Source organism: Cervus elaphus, chromosome 11 (genome assembly GCF_910594005.1).
Source record: "Cervus elaphus chromosome 11, mCerEla1.1, whole genome shotgun sequence".
Lineage (NCBI taxonomy): Eukaryota > Metazoa > Chordata > Mammalia > Artiodactyla > Cervidae > Cervus > Cervus elaphus.
Window position 1 is genome coordinate 55690959 of NC_057825.1, and position 18434 is coordinate 55709392.

At 43.9% G+C, this 18434-nt stretch overlaps 1 protein-coding gene and 1 non-coding gene across 4 annotated transcripts in view; both read right to left on the bottom strand.

The window, feature by feature from the left end:
- ST3GAL5 (ST3 beta-galactoside alpha-2,3-sialyltransferase 5) overlaps positions 1-18434 on the bottom strand; it is a 56635-nt gene that overhangs the window by 16669 nt on the left and 21532 nt on the right. For 2 of the 3 annotated variants that reach the window (XM_043917795.1, XM_043917796.1), the window contains exons 2-3: positions 10249-10372; positions 6657-6771 (exon numbers count right to left, since the gene is read on the bottom strand). In XM_043917795.1, the coding sequence (XP_043773730.1) occupies positions 6657-6771; positions 10249-10372 (239 nt within the window). Of the gene's footprint in view, positions 1-6656; positions 6772-10248; positions 10373-18434 lie in introns of those variants that run through there. The other variant, XM_043917798.1, reaches the window with a different exon arrangement.
- Positions 10498-10570, bottom strand: TRNAE-UUC. The gene has a single exon. It is a non-coding gene; the product is annotated as a tRNA-Glu (tRNA).

Below are 18434 nucleotides of genomic sequence, written 5' to 3' on the forward strand. Positions count from 1 at the left end.
AACTACTGCACAAGTGCACTCATCTCACATACTAGCAAAGTAATGCTCAAAATTCTCCAAGCTAGGCTTAAACAGTACATGAACCATTAACTTCCCAATGTTCAAGCTGGATTTAGAAAAGGCAGAGGAACCAGAGATCAAATTGCCAACATCCACTGGATCACAGAAAAAGCAAAAGAATTCCAGAAAAACATCTATTTCCGCTTTATTGACTATGCCAAAGCCTTTGTGTGGATCACAACAAACTGTGGAATATTCTTCAAGAGATGGGAATACCAGACCACCTTATCTGCCTCCTGAGAAATCTGTACGTAGGTCAAGAAGCAACAGTTAGAACCAGACATGGAACAATGGACTGGTTCCTAATTGGGAAAGGAGCATGTGAAGGCAGTATATTGTCACCCTGCTTATTTAACTTATATGCAGAGTACATCATGAGAAATGCTGGCCTGGATGAAGCACAAGCTGGAATCAAGATTGCCGGGAGAAATATCCAATATCAACAACACTCCTCCAACTGGGTGCTTAAAAGGAGGAGTAAGTCTTATGGCATGTATATTTTATCAAAAGACACTTTTAAGAAGAAAACAATCAGATGATCTGGATCTAGACCCAGTTCCAGATCTCTTTACCATAGTGTTGTTGTTTAGTCTCTGAGTTGTGTCCAACTCTTTGCAGCATCTCCCTGAATTTGCTCAAACTCACGTCAGTGATGCCATCCAACCATCTCATCCTCTGTCGCCCCCTTCTCTTGATCTCAATCTTCCCCAGCATCAGGGTCTTTTCCAGTGAGTCAGCTCTTCACATCAGGTGGCCAAAGTACTGGAGCATCAGCTTCAGCATCAGTCCTTCCAATGAATATTCAGGACTGATTTCCTTTAGGATGGACTGGTTGGATCTCCCTGTTATCGCAGCGTAAACTTGGTTAAAACATGAACCCGAGGTCTAGGCTTCAGTTTCCTCACCTCTACGAGACCACTGAAGGATGGTCGGGGGAAAGTAAGGACACGAGGGAGAGAAGGATCAGTTTGGAAGTGTGAATGCCTGGACTGATTTAAAACTCAGCCCAGGGTTACTCTGCTTAGTTCATTTTTTATTTATTTATTTTTTGGCTGCACTGTGTGGCATTTAGGATCTTAGTTTCCTGACCAGGGACTGAACCCAGGCCTTCTGCAGTGGAATCATGGAGTCCTAAGCACTGGAGCACCAGGGAATACTCTGCTTACTTTAGATATGTGAGTGTGGATCTATGGAGTCAGAGAAAAGACATAAACTTGGCCTTGATGAATAGCCCAGAATGCAGTCCCCAGGGTGATGATGTGTGGTCTTTAGATCCCGAGAGAAGGTCAAGTTCAAAATGGTGCTACCAAGCGGCCCCAACCTAAATTGATGTGACTATGACCTTGTCTCTCTTCAAATATCTCTTAAATGCAACTTGGCACCTGCACCACACTCAAACTGTCCTAGCAACCCTGCAGAGACCACCGTCAGTCTTTTTGCACACGTTGCATATTAAGAGACATTTTAAATAGAAAATACAAAACCCACGGCAAACACTTGGCCACAGCCACACTTCCGCTGTACTCATACTGGCAGAATGTAATCAGATGTTCAGAGTCCAACGGGGTTATTGCCCCTGCAAGCTGCTGAATGTTGTCAACAAAGCTAACAGGGCCCCACCCACATGACTCTTGAGATCTTCTGCTGATATACAACCACAATCATCAGACTCATCCAAGCACTCTTGGTAGGATGGGTCAGTCTCCACCAAAGCCTGGACACAGAGATTTCTCTATAGGGAGCTCATACTGAACACCACCTCTCAGCCATTCACACCAGCCAGTTTCCCGTCCACTTCCTTTATAACGGGGACTTAGACAACGGTTTCTCTTCCTGTTTAGTGATGTGGGACCAGATATCAAATTTAGGAGCTGCTCAGAGTCTAGTCAAAGCTATGGTTTTTCCCATAGTCATGTATGGATGTGAGAGTTGGACCATAAAGAAGGCTGAGGGTTGAAGAATGGATGTTTTCGAACTGTGGTGCTGGAGAAGACTCTTGAGAGTCCCTTGGACAGAAAGTAGATCAAACCAGTCAATCCTAAAGGAAATCAACCTGAATGTTCATTGGAAAGACTGATGGCTGAAGCTGAAGCTCTAATACTTTGGCCACCTGAGGAAGAGAGCCAGCTCATTGGAAAAGACCCTGATGTTGGGAAAGGCTGAGGGCAGGAGAAGAAGGGGGCAACAGAGGATGAGATAGTTGGATAGCGTCATCAATGCAATGGACATGAGTTTGAGCAAACACCGGGAAATAGTGAAGGTCAGGGAAGCCTGGCACATGGAAGTCCATGGGGTCACAAAGAGTCGGACAGGACTGAGCGACTGAACAACAACAGGGTGGAATTCAAGGATTTTCATGCTCTGGTCCTGTCTCCTTTCAGTCTCATATCCTGCTATTCTCCCCACCCGACATCCTTAGCAGCATCTAACTCTTGCTGTTTCTCTCCTTGGCCATGCTCGCTGAGACAGGTGCTTTTTGGCATAGTCATGACCTCTGTGAGAAGCAGGGCATTTTGACAGAGTCAACAGTGCTAACATTTAAAAGTGTCAAGTAATAGAATAAAAGATGCCCCTCATCTCACCATGATTAGAGCAGGTTTTCACTTTCTATTTTATTAATTTCCAGACTGAGACTTGAACAAACCTGTTTGACTTACACAACCACATCCCCATTCCTCCTCCTTTCCACACAATTATGGGGCACTTTCTAATTGGAAAAGATAATGATCTTTTAGAAGTCTTTCAGAACTGGGTTGATGTGGCTGGTCCCTTGGGCTGCCTCCTGGGTCTCCATTTCCTGTCCCTTCCTCTTCGGGAACCGCAGTGCCATCATCCCTTCTCCAGCAGGCAGTGGGGCTTGGGAGGCTGACCCTGCCCATTAGGTACCCTGCCCCCTCCACCCCTGCTCAAGGACTAGTTAGGAATCCTTACTGAAGCCACCTGGGACAGGGCACTAGCACCCACGAGAGGCTGTTACTGGTTCAACAGTGAACTTAAGTTTAAAACTGGCCCCACCAGCCTAAAGGGGGAATTCACGTTGCATGGCTTAGGGGGAAGAGGAGGGAGAGCTTTTTTTCTGTCTGCTGGGAATTATGAAGAGTCAAAGAGGAGGTATCCGTCTTATTCCTCAAAGGAATATTACATGTAACGTATATTACTGTAGGGACTTCCCAGGTGGCGCTAGTGGTAAACGACCTGCCTGCCAATGCATGAGACGTTAAAGATGCGGGTTCGATTCCTGGGTTGGGAAGATCCCCTGGAGGAGAACATGGCAATCCACTCCAGTATCCTTGCCTGGATAATCCCATGGACAGAGGAACCTGGCGGGCTACAGTCCATGAGGTCGTACAGTCGGACACGAATGAAGAGATTTAGCACGCACACACGCACATTACTGTTAAATTGCCTGTTAAAACTTAACCATGGGTTATCTGTACAATCTGGATTTCAAAGAGGAGACATCACGCTGTGGTTCATGTAACCTCTCGCCTTCCTCTGGAGTTTAATACAGCTCAGTAATAAAAAGACAAATAACCCAGTTAAAAATCGGGTGGAGAATGTGAATAGACATTTCACATGTAGGTGAAGAGCTACACCTTAATTGTAGATTAAGGAGTTTTTTCCTGCCTGATACAGGCAGGGCTGGGGTGGTGGGGTGACACGGGGGCTGAAGAGACTGGCAGGAGCCAAGTCATGCTCCTGGGATGAACTGAGTCGGCAAACGTCTGAGGACAGAAACAGCAGGAAAGAAAGGCCCCATGATCAGCAAGACTCCTGAGACACAAGGGTTCTGCACAAGCCACATGTGCATTTATTATCTATGCTCTTTTCATGTACATGTTTATACCTCTTTGTCCCACAAAAAAATCTGAGGCACTTCCAAGCATATACAGATTAGAAACACATGAGTAAAAACCAGAACTAGAAAAAGGGCTCTGTGCCTGTTATCTTACTGGACTCTGATGACCACTCCATTGCACACATGATGTTATCTGCTCCCCACAGCTGAGAAAATGGGGACTCCGAGGTTCAATGTCTGGGTCGGAAAGATCCCCTGGAGGAGGGCATGACAACCCATTCCAGTATTCTTGCCTGGAGAATCCTCATGGACAGAGAAGCCTGGAGGGCTGCAATGGTCCAAGGGGTCACAAAGAGTGGGACACAACTGAAGCAACTTAGCAGGCACGCACATCAAACAATTAAGTCACTTGCCCAAGGTCTCACTGTAACTGAGTGGCATTTAGATTTGAAACCAGGTCAAAGTTGAAGCTCTCTGCTCTCTGCATCACACTACCTACAACTTCTGGCTTCTTCTTTGTGAACACTTTCTACCCAGGTTGGAGCAGAGTCATCAGGAGCCTGCACTCTGAAACCACACTGCTGGGTCCAAGCCCTGACTCAAGCACTCAGGTAACCTTAGACAGGTTATTTAATCTTGCTGTTCCTACATATCCTCATCTATCAGGTAGGGGTAATAACAACAGCTTTATCTCCAGGACTATAATCAGGGTCAAATGAACTTCCATTGCGAAATCATTTTTAGAACAGCTCCACAGTATATGCACTTCCCAGGTGATGCAGTGGTAAAGAATCCACCTGGTAACACGAGATACGCAAGAGACGTAGGTTCAATCTATGGGTTAGGAGGATCCCCTGGAAAAGGAAATGGCAACCCACTCCAGCATTCTCACTTGGAAAATTCCATGGACAGAGGAGCCCAGTGAGCTACAATCCATTGGGTAACAAAGAGTCACTGACATGACTAAGTGTGAGCACACACACACACAATATACTAGATTAACTAAACTAGCTAACTAAACTAAACATCATGCGAAATGCTGGGCTGGATGAAGCTCAAGCTGAAATCAAGATTGCCAGGAGAAATATCAATAACCTCAGATATGCAGATGACAGCACCCTTTTGGCAGAAAGCGAAGAGGAACTAAAGGGCCTTTTGATGAAGGTGAAAAGAGGACAGTGAAAAAGCTGGCTTAAAACTCAACATTCACAAAAACGAAGATCATGGATCCAGTCCCATCATTTCACAGCAAATAAGACAGGAAACAATGGAAACAGTACCAGACTTTATTTTCTTGGGCTCCAAAATCACTGCAGATGGTGACTGCAGCCATAAAATTAAAAGATGCCTGTCCTTGGAAGAAAAGCTATGACCAACCTAGACAGCATATTAAAAAACCAGACATTACTTTGCCAATAAAGGTTGGCATAGTCAAAGTTATGGTCTTTCCAGTAGTCATGTATCGATGTGAAAGGTGGGCCATAAAGAAAGCTGAGTGCCAAAGAATTGATGCTTTTGAACTGTGGTGATGGAGAAGACTCTTGAGAGTTCCTTGAACTGCATGGAGATCCAACCAGTCAATCCTAAAGGAGATCAGTCCTGAATATTCATTGGAAGGACTGAAGCTGAAGCTGATGCTCCAATACTTTGGCCACCTGATGAGAAGAACTGACTCACTGGAAAAGACCCTGATGCTGGGAAAGATTGAAGGCAAGAGGAGAAGGGGACGACAGAGGATGAGATGGTTGGATGGCATCACTGACTCGATGGATATGAATTTGAGCAAGTTCTGGGAGTTGGTGATGGACAGGGAAGCGTGGCATGCTGCAGACCTTGGGGTCACAAAGAGATGGACACGGCTGACTGACTGAACTGAAACTAAGTGTGAACTTGGGCCAGCAGCTTAACCTCTCAGGGCTTCATCTGTATGATGCAGAGAACACTGCATGACAATTAAATATAATTTAATTTATAAAGATAATATATGTAAAGCACCGATATGTGTCAGTCATCATTAATACCATGATACTTTACTTAAAATCATCTCATCTTTTGTCCAGGGCTGAACATTATCAGATAATTTGTAACTCCATCAGTGGAATTAGCATTTAATATGTCAATTGATTTAAAAAAATAAATACACATTGAAGGAAAAATCCTGAAATACAATGTGAAATCATTAAAACAAAAAAATTAAACACAGAAATGACACACAATAGGAAAAGAATTTCTTCCTGATCTGCTTTAAGAACATGTACATTGATAGCATCACAGCATATTAACTTCACGAACCCCCAGGCCATAGGCCAACCAATCCATGATCTGTTAGAACTGGGCCACACAGCCAGAGGTGAGCAGCTGGCAAGCAAACAAAGTTTCATTTCTATTTACAGACGCTCCCCACTGCTCGCCTTACTGCTTGAGCTCCGCCTCTGTCAGATCAGCAATGATATTATAAATGTAATATGCTTGAATCATCCCAAAACTATACCCATTCCCACCCCAGTCCATGGAAAAACTGTCTTCCACAAAACCCATCCCTGGTGCTCAAAAAGTTGAGGACCACTGCCCTATAGGATCAAATAGAACTCACGTTACCCCATGACTTCAGTGAATGAAGGAAGAACAAGTAGGGTGAGGTGGGTGCTTTGAAGTGCAAGGTTAAATGATTTCCCTTCTGCTTATAACTTTCATGAACATTTACTTATAACACTTTAGATATTACTATTTAGATATTACTATTTAAGTATACACTTGGAAATATTCTAATTTAAACCACACTGATGGAATAGCTAACCTTTATGCGATCAGGATCCACGAAAGGCATTCTTTTCATGTCACATTCTTCAGTAGTATGATTTAACTTGAGGATATAAAAAAGGATCCACACTCCAAATACAAGCAGTGTACACCTAGAAAAAAAATTAATGAGGCACAATGACACTGTCATGGAATAATCAAGAGAGAACGCGTGAAATAACTGAAAACCTAATCCAAATTGAGTTTGTCTGACATGCAGCAAGAAAGTACAGCCTTTAAGATGACCTCGTAGGGTGGCATTTCTTATTTTCCTAACAAGATAAATGAGTCACTTATGACTGTCTTTGTTATAAACAAGAAAAAATTTTCTTCTGAAAAGGCACTACAGTAAAATCTGAATCACAATAAAGATTACTGGACTTCAAAAAAAACTAATAAATTTTGAGCTACAGAACCTCATCTTTAATCATTTGCTACTTTAAAATAGCCCTTCAAATTCTGTAAGATTCCACTTACAGGAGATGAGCCTAGTCAAAATTACAGAGACAGAACCTAGAATGTTGGCTGCCAGGGGCTAGAGGAAGCGGAGGATGGGGTAGTGTTTAATGGGTACAAAGGATCAAGCTTTTCAAGATGAAAAGAGTTCTGGAGGTGGATGGTGTGATGTTGTATAACAGTGTGAATGTACTTAATGCCGATGAAACTGGACACTTAGAAATGGTTAGGACAGTAAATCTAAGATATTTTACCATAATTTTAAAAAAACTGGGAGAAAATACTGTGAGCTCTTCCATAAAAAAAGAAAACAAAATAAACAATCTACTTATTAGTCTTCTAAAAAATTATACCCAAAAATGAGACAGAATGAACTAAGACAGTACCACTAGTCACCCTGAAGACTATCTGTGAAAACAATTTTTAAAACTCTGATAAATTTTTTTAAAAAGCCTATTTTTTTTAAAAGCCTAATAAATTCAAACTCTTTTACAGTGAAATACACACACACACACACACACACACACACACACACACACACACACACACACACACACACACACACACACACACACTGGGAGAAAAGAACTGAGTTTAGTCCTGGTTCTGGAAATCTCATTCTTTTTGGCCAGGCCATGAGGCTTATGAGATCTTAGTTCCCCAGCCAGGGACTGAACTTGGGGCCAAGCAGTGAAATGCCGAATACTGACTGCTGGACTGCCAGGGAATTCCTAAGAAAGCTCGTTTTACTAAGCTCCCCAAGGGTTACTGACAAAGTAAAGGTTAAAAAAATTTAAATCAAGTTTAAGAAGCACTCCTTTAAATAATTTGTGTTATTGAAAAAACAAAGTGAAGGAATAACCTTAAGGGGAAAATAATCTATTTTTTAAAGAAAGGGACAGTTTAAAAAATACAGCATCTAGAATAGTATACTGTACACAATAGATGCGAAATATTTCCTAGTATCTGAGGATTATGACACAAGAAAGTATCACTAAGAAGTGGGAGGTGATATATGTATAATTATGGCTGATTTGCACTGTTGTTTTTTTTTTCATTTATTTTTATTGGTTGGAGGCTAATTACTTTACAATATTGTAGTGGTTTTTGCCATACATTGACATGAATTAGCCATGGATTTACATGTATTCCCCATCCCGATCCCCGCCTCCTACCTCCCTCCCTACCCCATCCCTCTGGGTCTTCCCAGTACTCAGCCATTAAAAAGAATTCATTTGAATCAGTTCTAATGAGATGGATGAAACTGGAGCCCATTATACAGAGTGAAGTAAGCCGGGAAGATAAAGACCAATACAGTATACTAACGCATATATATGGAATTTAGAAAGATGGTAACGATAACCCTATATGCAAAACAGAAAAAGAGACACAGATGTACAGAACAGACTTTTGGACTCTGTGGGGGAAGGCGAGGGTGGGATGTTTTGAGAGAACAGTATCCAAACATGTATATTATCAAGGGTGAAACAGATCACCAGCCCAGGTTGGATGCATGAGACAAGTGCTCGGGGCTGGTGCACTGATTTGCACTATTGTACGGCAGAAACCAACACGACATTGTAAAGCAATTTCCCTCCAATTTAAAAACAAATTTACAAAAAGACTTCTTGATTCTCATTTCAATAGAGTCCACCATGAAACCTGAATAAGTATCTTAACTCTTCTGTGGGATCAAATACAGAAGTGAGTGGGATGCAACCATTTGTGTAAAAGTGAGTGGGATGCACCCATTTGTGTAAAAATGGGTAAGTGAGTGGGATACAACCATTTGTGTAAAAAACTGAAGGTGTGGGGAGGGAAATACACACACAGAGTATTTGTTACATACTCAAGACTGGTAATACTAGTCATCTTTAAGTGGAAAGAGGAAGTGTGGGGAGCAGAGATGATATCTTTAACCTGTTTTGAATCTTGTGAAGGCAGTTATTACCTATTCCTTTCTTCAGCTCTCAGTAAAGGTATTATATTCAGTGTATTAATAATTCCCTTATTTTGATTAGAAAAGAAAAAAAGGGGGGAATTTCCTGGCAGTCCAATGGTTAGGACTTCAAGCTTCCAATGCAGGGGATCAGGGGAACTAAGATCCCATAAGTCATGCAGCATGGACGAAAAAAAAAAGAGGAAGGAAGAAAAGATTAATAGCATGTTCAGTGTCTACAGCACTGATTTTGCTGCACTGTAATTCCTGACTGTGAATCTGTCCCATCCACATTGTATGGAGTTGGGGTCCTGGGTCTATATCCCACTTGGCCAGTACCCCACACAGGGCCAGGCATGTGGAAGCCTTGATAATTACTGGTTGATGATAAAAGGAGATGTTTATTAATATACACTTTCTTTTCTACCCGTTTCCTTTCCAAATTAGTAAAATGAGGTGAGAGACTAGATTTCAGGGTTGGACTTCTAACCAGAGATATGAAAAAAAAAGGGTAATTTACCACCTGGTTTTGCTGGTACCAAATAAAACCGAAAAGATAACCCCTTTAACAATTCTTCCTCTTATTAATGACTTCCCAGGTGGCTCAGTGGTAAAGAATCTTCCTGTAGGTAGGAGCTCCGGGTTCAATTCCTGGGTTGGGAAGATCCCCTGGAAAAGGGAATGGCAACCCACGCTAGTACTCTTGCCAGGAAAATCCCAAGGACAGAGGAGTCTGGAGGGCTACAGTCTATGGGTTTGCAAAGAGTCAGATACATGACTGAACACACATGCTCACACTCACACTTCTTATTAGGATGGAAGGGTGACCTGGGTGGAATACTTGTCATGCTTTTTAGTGTTTAATGTTAAATGTTATTCAAATGCCTGCAGGGCATTTTAATTAACCACATTTTTAGACTCACTGGAAATAGCGAAGGGGAAGCCCTCTTTTGTTGGACAGCAGTGGGAAGGGCTGTGACCTGGAAGTTGCAGGGCCTGGCGGCCCCCTAGGCCGGCACTGCACTGCCACCAAGCATGACCTGATGCAGGCAGCTGGGGCACATGTGCTCTGAACCCCGACTCAGACGTGCCTTTAAACGACTGTGACCAAGTGTGACCAAGGGGCTCTCACTGAATTTTTCTCCCAGTTCTGCCCAAATCAGAGGCCTCTTGTGGCCCGAGGGCCCCGTCTTACTTGAGGATGTCTTTTAGCAACAAGTTGGGTCTTCGCATCTTGTTCTGAGCTCTGGTGTACCATTGCAGGGAGGGCCGTGAGCAATCGCTTCTCAGCTTCACGCGGCTGTGGTCACTTGGCATTGCTATGAAGAGAGGGGAGGGAGGAGGAGGGGAAGAGGCAAGTAAGTTTGGTAGATGAAGCTTTTAAAGAAACTTTTTTCGCAGGGGTGGGGTTGGGAGGCACATTGTGTGGCTTGCAGAATCTTAGTTCCCTGACCAGGGATTGAACCTGGGGCCTCAGCAGTGAAAGCACAGAGTCCTAACCACTAGACCACCAGGAATTCCCTAAGGAGCCTTGATGTTGCACAGCCATACCGTGTAATACTACTCAGCCAGAAAGAGGAGTGACGGATTGATAGACACAGTAACTGGATGAATCTCGAGCTGAGCCAATACTAAAAGGTTACACACTGTAGGATTCGATTTACATAATGTTCTTGAAATGACAAAATTATAGAAATGTAAATGGATTAATAGTGGTCAGGAGTAAGGGAAGGAATGATGGAAGTGGCTGTGGAAAGGCAACATGAGGGCTCCATATGGGGATGGGAATATTCTCTTTCTTGACTGTATGCCTGTCAATATCCCAGCTTCAATAATCTACAGTTTTGCTACCATTAGGGGGAAGGGCTTCCCAGATGGTTCTCTGGTAAAGAATACACCTGCCAATGCAGGGGATGCAGGAGACTTGGGCTTGATTCCTGGATTGGGAAGATCTCCAGGAGTAGCAAGTGGCCAACACACTCCAATCCATTCTTGCTTGGGAAATCCCATGGACAGAGGAGCCTGGAGGGCTTCCAGTCCATAGGGTCACAAATAACTGGACAAAATTGAGCACACACAGACACACACCACTGGGGAGAAAAGGAGTAATCTGTGTTATATCTTACAACTGCCTGTGACTCTACAACTATCCCAAAATTAAGTCTAATGCTTTTTTGAGCCTTTACCTTTTAGAGATACATATGAAACTATTTACAGACAAAACAGGAGACGTGAAAACTGCTTCAAAAAACAGGAAGGGTATAAGTGTGTGTGGGAATAGCTGAAACAGGATGAACCTTAAACTGCTATTGAACCTAGGCAACGGGTACACAGGGCTCACTATACAATTCTCAATGATCTTTGAAATTTTGTACCATAAAAGTTTAAAAAGAAAATGTACGTTAAAAAGGAATGTACACAGAGGAGGAGGGTTACACTAAGGAAAAAAGAAAACATGGTAATTTTAAAAGAAGTTTTTCTTTAAAAAATATGCATGTTCTGGGGTATGCTGCCTACTTCATCTTTTCAATTAATTTTATTCTCAGATTCTCAATTTTTAAGTAATATTCCAATGGATATTGTAGTAGACATCAAAACATCTCCCCCCATATCAGTTTCCCCTCTCCTCTCAGTTGAACAGAACTCTGGGTTTTTAGCTGGGCACATGGCCTCCCAGAATAAAGACTACATTTCCCAGCCTCCCTTGTGGCTAAGTATAGTCTCATGGCTAAGTTCTCGTCAGTGGAAAACAAGCAAAAGTGACTTGTATGACTTGAGGGTGCATCTCTTGGTGAACTTCCCTTTCTCCTTTCTCCCTCTTCTTGATGGCTGAAATACTGATACCAGATGAGCCACTCTGGCCCACACACAGCACATCACCCAAGGGATGGAGGAGCAACAAGACAGAAGAGACCTGGGTCTTTGGGCCACCTCTATGGACAGAGCCACCAATCCACCTTGGACCACCTGTCTCTGGACTCTTGATGACAGAAATAAACTTCTGTCTTATTTAAGCAACCGTTACTTAAATCTCAGCTAGTATACACACCAATAGCATCATGGTACATTTATATATCCTTACAATACTTAATCTTGTAGCCAGGAGGAAGTTATATCTCATTATTCACTTCATTTCCCCCATTAGCATTGTGACATTTTTTTTGGAAAAAAAAAAAAAAAACCTTTCTCCAACTGACATTCAAGTATTTGATGTTTTGCTATCATTAACACTCTCCCTCAACTCCAATTCTAACCGTGCAGCACTAGAATGTAAGAATTTTCATAGACCTGTGTCACTCCATTTGAATATTTAAAAAAAAAAAAAAAACCATGCCAAGGGCCTCATGAGCAAATTTCTGCTGAGGAATCTACTGAATTCTTAAAGGAGAAATGAGATCAACTGAGACCCTGAAGGTTTTCAACCACCGTAACTCTGTGGTTACTTGAACACAGTCAGCCACGTGGAGGGTCCCAAGGGGCTGCTTATTACCAAGACACTTATAAAGTGGACGTTCCTATGATGCCTGTGTTTTTATGAACAGAATGACACTTCACGCCCGAATGGACCTCCCGAGAACAAAGCAGACGGTGCTATTGGAACCTGGATTCTGCCCTTGCCTACGGCTTGCACCCTGGACAGCGCTGTGGGCTGTGGCCTCTACTCTCTCTCTCCTGTTTGCCACTGCAGACTGCAAACTGCATTCCCAGACTCTCCATTGTGCCACCTGGCTTCCTGCTGAGTCGTGACTGTGGACCATCGGGGTGGAAGCCTGGAAGGCAAGGGCAGGGGGCGGCAGCCTTTCTTTTCCCTGGCTCCACGACATGGAAGCAGAGGTGATGGAGTTGCCCGCAGGTAACTCCAGCAGCAGCTGGGGCTGCCAGCATCCTAGGTTTCTAGCCGATAGAGAGGATAGCACCTCCAGCAGTTCTGTGACAAGTACGAGCTTCGGCCCAGGGTGACAGTAGCTCCCTGGTTGCTGGCCCCTGCCCTTGCCTTCCAGGCTTGCACCCCAATGGTTCAGGGCTTAAGTAACCTGCATCCTTTAGGCACTCCTGTTTCTGGCCACAGTTTTCCAATCCAGCTCCATCAGAGGCCTTTCTTCAATCCTGTCCACGTTCCTTCCTGGTGTCTCTGGACAGGAAGCATCTTCTGGAAGCTCCTTCTGTGCTCACCCTGTCAGTTTCTGGTCAGGTTCTCTCTCCCCAGACCCCTTCTAAATGCCCAGCTTCCTTCATGGGTCTCTCCTCCCAACCATGACGGCCCAGCTGCTCCTTCATTCAGTCTGCAAGTCACGCTGGGTGCCTTAGAACCACACCTCCCCTCCCACCTCTGCAATCATCAACTCCCCCATGCATGGCACAGGACTCCAGGGTCCCGGCCCCCACTCTCTGCACCATTTTCTCCTTGCAGAAGTGGAAGTGCTAGTCACTCAGTCATGTCCGACTCTGCAACCTCATGGACTGCTGCCCATCAGGCTCTTCTGTCCATGGATTCTCCAGGCAAGAATACTGGAGTGGGTTGCCATTCCCTTCTCCAGTGGATCTTCCTGAACCAGAGATCAAACCTGGATCTTCCACACTGCAGGCAGATTCTTTATTGTCTGAGCCACCAGGAAACTCCTTCATCCTTAAACCCTCTCCTTCTCTGTGAAGCTCATTTTAAACACCATGATCACCCCTGGGCACTTCCCTATCTCTGTTTACCATTATGAACTGAAATTTCCTGTGTACATTTTAGGTTTCCTCTACCCTTTTGCTTGGATGACTGAGCTGCAGGGGTAGGACCTGGCACAGAGCAAGACCTTAAGAAACATCCCAGGTATATCCCTGGAGGTCCAGTGGTCAAGAATCTGCCTTCCATCAGAGGGGATTCGGGTTTGATCCTTGGTTTGGGAAGTGATATCCCACATGATGTGGAGCAACTAGGCCCATGTGCCACAACTAGAGAACATGCATGCTGAAACTTGAAAAACCTGCATGCCACAACAAAGATCCAGCACAGCCAAAAAAGAAAGAAAGAAAGAAACATCCCACATGGAATGAATATGTGTTATGTGCCTGTAGTCTGTCATCAAACAAGATACACTCCCCACCACCAAGATGTACTTTCCCAATGATATTTAAGATTCAAACTAAAACTGAATGTGAACAGCAATTATAAGAGCAAACAGTAAAATGTAAACTCTACTGAACTATCTAACACGCCTGCATGCATGCATCCAAGTCACTTCAATAATGTCCGACTCTTTGCGACCCCATGGACTGTAGCCCACCAGGCTCCTCTGTCCATGGGATTCTCCAGGCAAGAATACTGGAGTGGGTTGCCATTTCCTTCTCCAGGGGATCTTCCCAACCCAGGGAATGAACCTGTGTCTTTTAGGTCTCCTGCACTGGGAAGCAGGTTCTTTACCACTAGCACCACCTGGGAAGCCCTTCTAACATGCCTGCTGCTGCTAAGTCATTTCAGTCGTGTCCGACTCTGTGCGACCCCATAGATGGCAGCCCAACAGGCTCCTCTGTCCCTGGGATTCTCCAGGCAAGAACACTGGAGTGGGTTGCCATTTCCTTCTCCAATGCATGAAAGTGAAAAGTGAAAGTGAAATCGCTCAGTCATGTCCGACTCTTAGCAACCCCATGGACTGCAGCCTACCAGGCTCCTCCATCTATGGGATTCTCCAGGCAAGAGTACTGGAGTGGGTTGCCATTGCCTTCTTTGCCTAGCAACAGGTAATTTGTTGGTAACTTGTGGTGAAATCATAAGGAACATTCCCCTCGGCTGTTAAAGCCTTGATATACGAAGTGGAATCTGTGACCACAGCCTCGGCTGAGAACAGGTTAGACATGTGAAATCTCAGCACTGCTCACCACCCCCCACTCCTGCTGAATCAAGGGATTCATATAAACAATTAGTTTGAGAAGCTCTCGCTTGAAGTATTCAGTGCCTACATTTATTGACACGGAAAGATACTGTAAGGGAAAAAGCTGGTTTGTAAAATCATATGTATGCTGCTGCTGCTGCTAAGTCGCTTCAGTCGTGTCTGACTCTGTGCAACCCCACAGACAGCAGCCCACCAGGCTCCTCTGTCCCTGGGATTCTCCAGGCAAGAATACTGGAGTGGGTTGCCATTTCCTTCTCCAATGCATAAATACATGTAATCATGTTCTGGGGTGTATCCATTCAAACCAGGAGAATTTGATTTCCCATGAAGTTTCACTTGGGCTGGAATATCTTCTTTCAACTTAGAAGGGACCATTTGGAGTCTATGTCCCTCAACACAACAAAATGAGGGCCAACCTGAGTTGTCTTCACAGACTTACAGCTGACATACAGCTAAGTGGCATTAAGGTGCTCCTTCGGAGAACCCAGGGGTTTATAATCATGCTCATCTCTACACCATCTGCACTGTGTCCACACAATTCCTTAGTCTTTAATGTTCTGTTTGAGACTTTCCTGTGATCCAGGGGGTTAATAATTCCACATGTCATGGGGCAACTAAGTTGTGTGCACCACAACTACTGAAGCCTGTGCACCCTAGAGTGTGTGCAACAAGAAAAGCCACTGCAATGAGAAGCTCATGAACTGCAAGTGGAGAGTAGCCTCTGCTCTCCACAACTAGAGAAAAGCCTAGGCATGGCAACAAAGACATATAAATCAATTTCTAAAAATGTTCTCTTTGGTGGAGGATGGCATGCAATTTAAGGTTCCATTAGAACACTTATCATGAGACAAGTTACTCATAATTTTTTCTTTTGAATAGACATTTCTCTCTTGTCTTCCCCACTAGAATATAGATTTCAAGAGAGTAGGTGTCTTTGCTCACCACTGAGTTCATAGTGCCTAGGATGGTAAGAGGGACATAATAGGCAACTAATACCTATTTACTGAACAGATACTCCGTTTCTTACAAGGTTTCAGAGGTGATGGTGGTTTCAGGCATTCCTCCAAGGACGTGTGTTGGCAGGCCATCACCGTCTGCCCCGTGGCACTTTCCTGGTTCCCAACTTGTCCATCTCCTTCACGGGCAGCTCCTCCCACTCCTTCCAAGTGCTAAGATCCCAGGGCTGAATATCTCCCTCCTTTCATTCAGACTGCCAGGGTAAGAGCCTCCACTAATCCTTTCTGTGCAGAAAAGACCTGGCTTTCAAAATTACATATTTCCACTCACATATAAAAATGTAACAGCTGCTTCTCAAATGTTTATATATCTAATGAGCAAGTCACTCTTATTAAGGACCTGATGAAGAAACATTAGGGCAAGGTCCAGGCTTTCAGTCCACTTGTAGATCTGGCACTAACGGTTTCAAATTAAGAATTAACCATCCAAGATAAGAGTACAATATATGCTGCAAAGCAGTATGTGAAAAATTATTAGATAAACTACACAGGCAATTACTGGTGCAATAAAGAGTAGGGCACTAACATTTATTGGGGGGAGTAATACAACACACGATATCACTAAGTCCTAAATCACTAAAACACCTACTTCATTGGCCTGCTATCTGCATTTAGCCTGATAAATTTAATCTGTTGAAAGTCACACATGGAGAAGTAGGGGGCTGAGAATTCCAACCATCTTTATCCATGCCCTTCCATGTAGGGGTTGCTTAGGGAGGGTAGGTATTGGAATAGGTGGGTAGACCTGTATGTGAAGGGTTTTGGGGGTTTTTGTTTATTTTTTTAACAGTAAAGGCAGGCTTCCTGGGTGGCTCAGTGGTAAAGAATCTGCCTGCAAGTAGGACATCCAGGAGACACCAGTTTGACGCATGGATTGGGAAGATCTCCTGGAGAAGGGCATGGCAACCCACTTCAGTATTCTTGCCTGGAGAATCCCACGGACAGAGGAGCCTGGCAAGCTACACCCCATGGGGTCGCAAGGAGTCGGACATGACTGGAGTGACTGAACACGGGCACACGTGCAAGATTATTAAAAGCAAAAACTCAAAGCAATGAAGCAGTAAATAAAAATGATATGGTTGGTCTGGGAAGATGAGCAGGTACAGCCTAGATATTAACATGGCAGCCAAAAGAGCACGCCCTTCTAGGTGCGAGGTGTCTGAGAAGGACCACACAGCAGGACAGAAGGAAGCCTCCAGGCTGCCCGTGGACAGTGGGGCAGGATGCTGGGTGCTTGAGGGCAAGGGCAGCCTGAGGCACATCCAGCTGAGAAAGAAGACAGGATGAGGACAGACATGGATCGAGAAATCATGAAGACTTGCACTGAAAGATGCAGGCCAAGACCAATTTGGGTCCCGGTTACGGAAAGAAACAGGAATGGAAGTCAACTTTTGTAGTTTAGTGATGATGGCCACAGGACTAGAAAAGGTCGGTTTTCATTCCAATCCCAAATAAAGGCAATGCCAAAGAATGCTCAAACTACTGCACAATTGCACTCATTTCACATGCTAGCAAAGTAATGCTCAAACTTCTTCAAGCCAGGCTTCAACAGTATGTGAACCATGAGCTTTCAGATGTTCAAGATGGATTTAGAAAAGGCAGAGGAACCAGAGATCAAATTGCCAACATCCGTTGGATCACCGAAAAAGCAAGAGAGTCCCAGAAAAATATCTATTTCTGCTTTATTGACTATGCCAAAGTCTTTGAATGTGTGGATCACAATAAACTGTGAAAAATTCTTAAAGAGATGGGAATACCAGACCACCTGACCTGACTCCTGAGAAATCGGTATGCAGGTCAATAAGCAACAGTTAGAACTGGACATGGAAAAAGAGACTGGTTTCCAATCAGGAAAGGAGTACGTCAAAGCTGTATATTGTCAGCCTGCTTATTTAACTTATATGCAGAATACATTATGAGAAATGCTGGGCTGGATGAAGCAAAAGCTGGAATCAAGATTGCCAGGAGAAATATCAATAACCTCAAATATGCAGATGACACCACACTTATGGCAGAAAGCAAAGAACTAAAGAGCCTCTTGATGAAAGTGAAAGAGGAGAGTGAAAAAGTTGGCTTAAAACTCAACATGCAGAAAACTAAGATCATGGCATCTGATCCCATCACTTCATGGCAAATAGATGGGGAAACGGTGGAAACAGTGATAGACTTTATTCTGGGGGGCTCCAAAATCACTGCAGATGGTGACTGCAGCCATGAAATTACACTTGATCTTAGCCAAAAGGCCGAGAAGCGATAGCCATGAAATTAAAATACACTTGCTCCTTGGAAGAAAAGTTATGACCAACTTAGACAGTATATTAAAAAGCAGAGACATTACTTTGCCAATAAAGGTCCATCTAGTTAAAGCTATGGCTTTTCCAGTAGTCATGTATGGATGTGAGAGTTGGGCTATAAAGAAAGCTGAGTGCCACAGAAGTGATGTTTTTGAACTGTAGTGTTGAAGAAGACTCTTGAGAGTCCCTTGG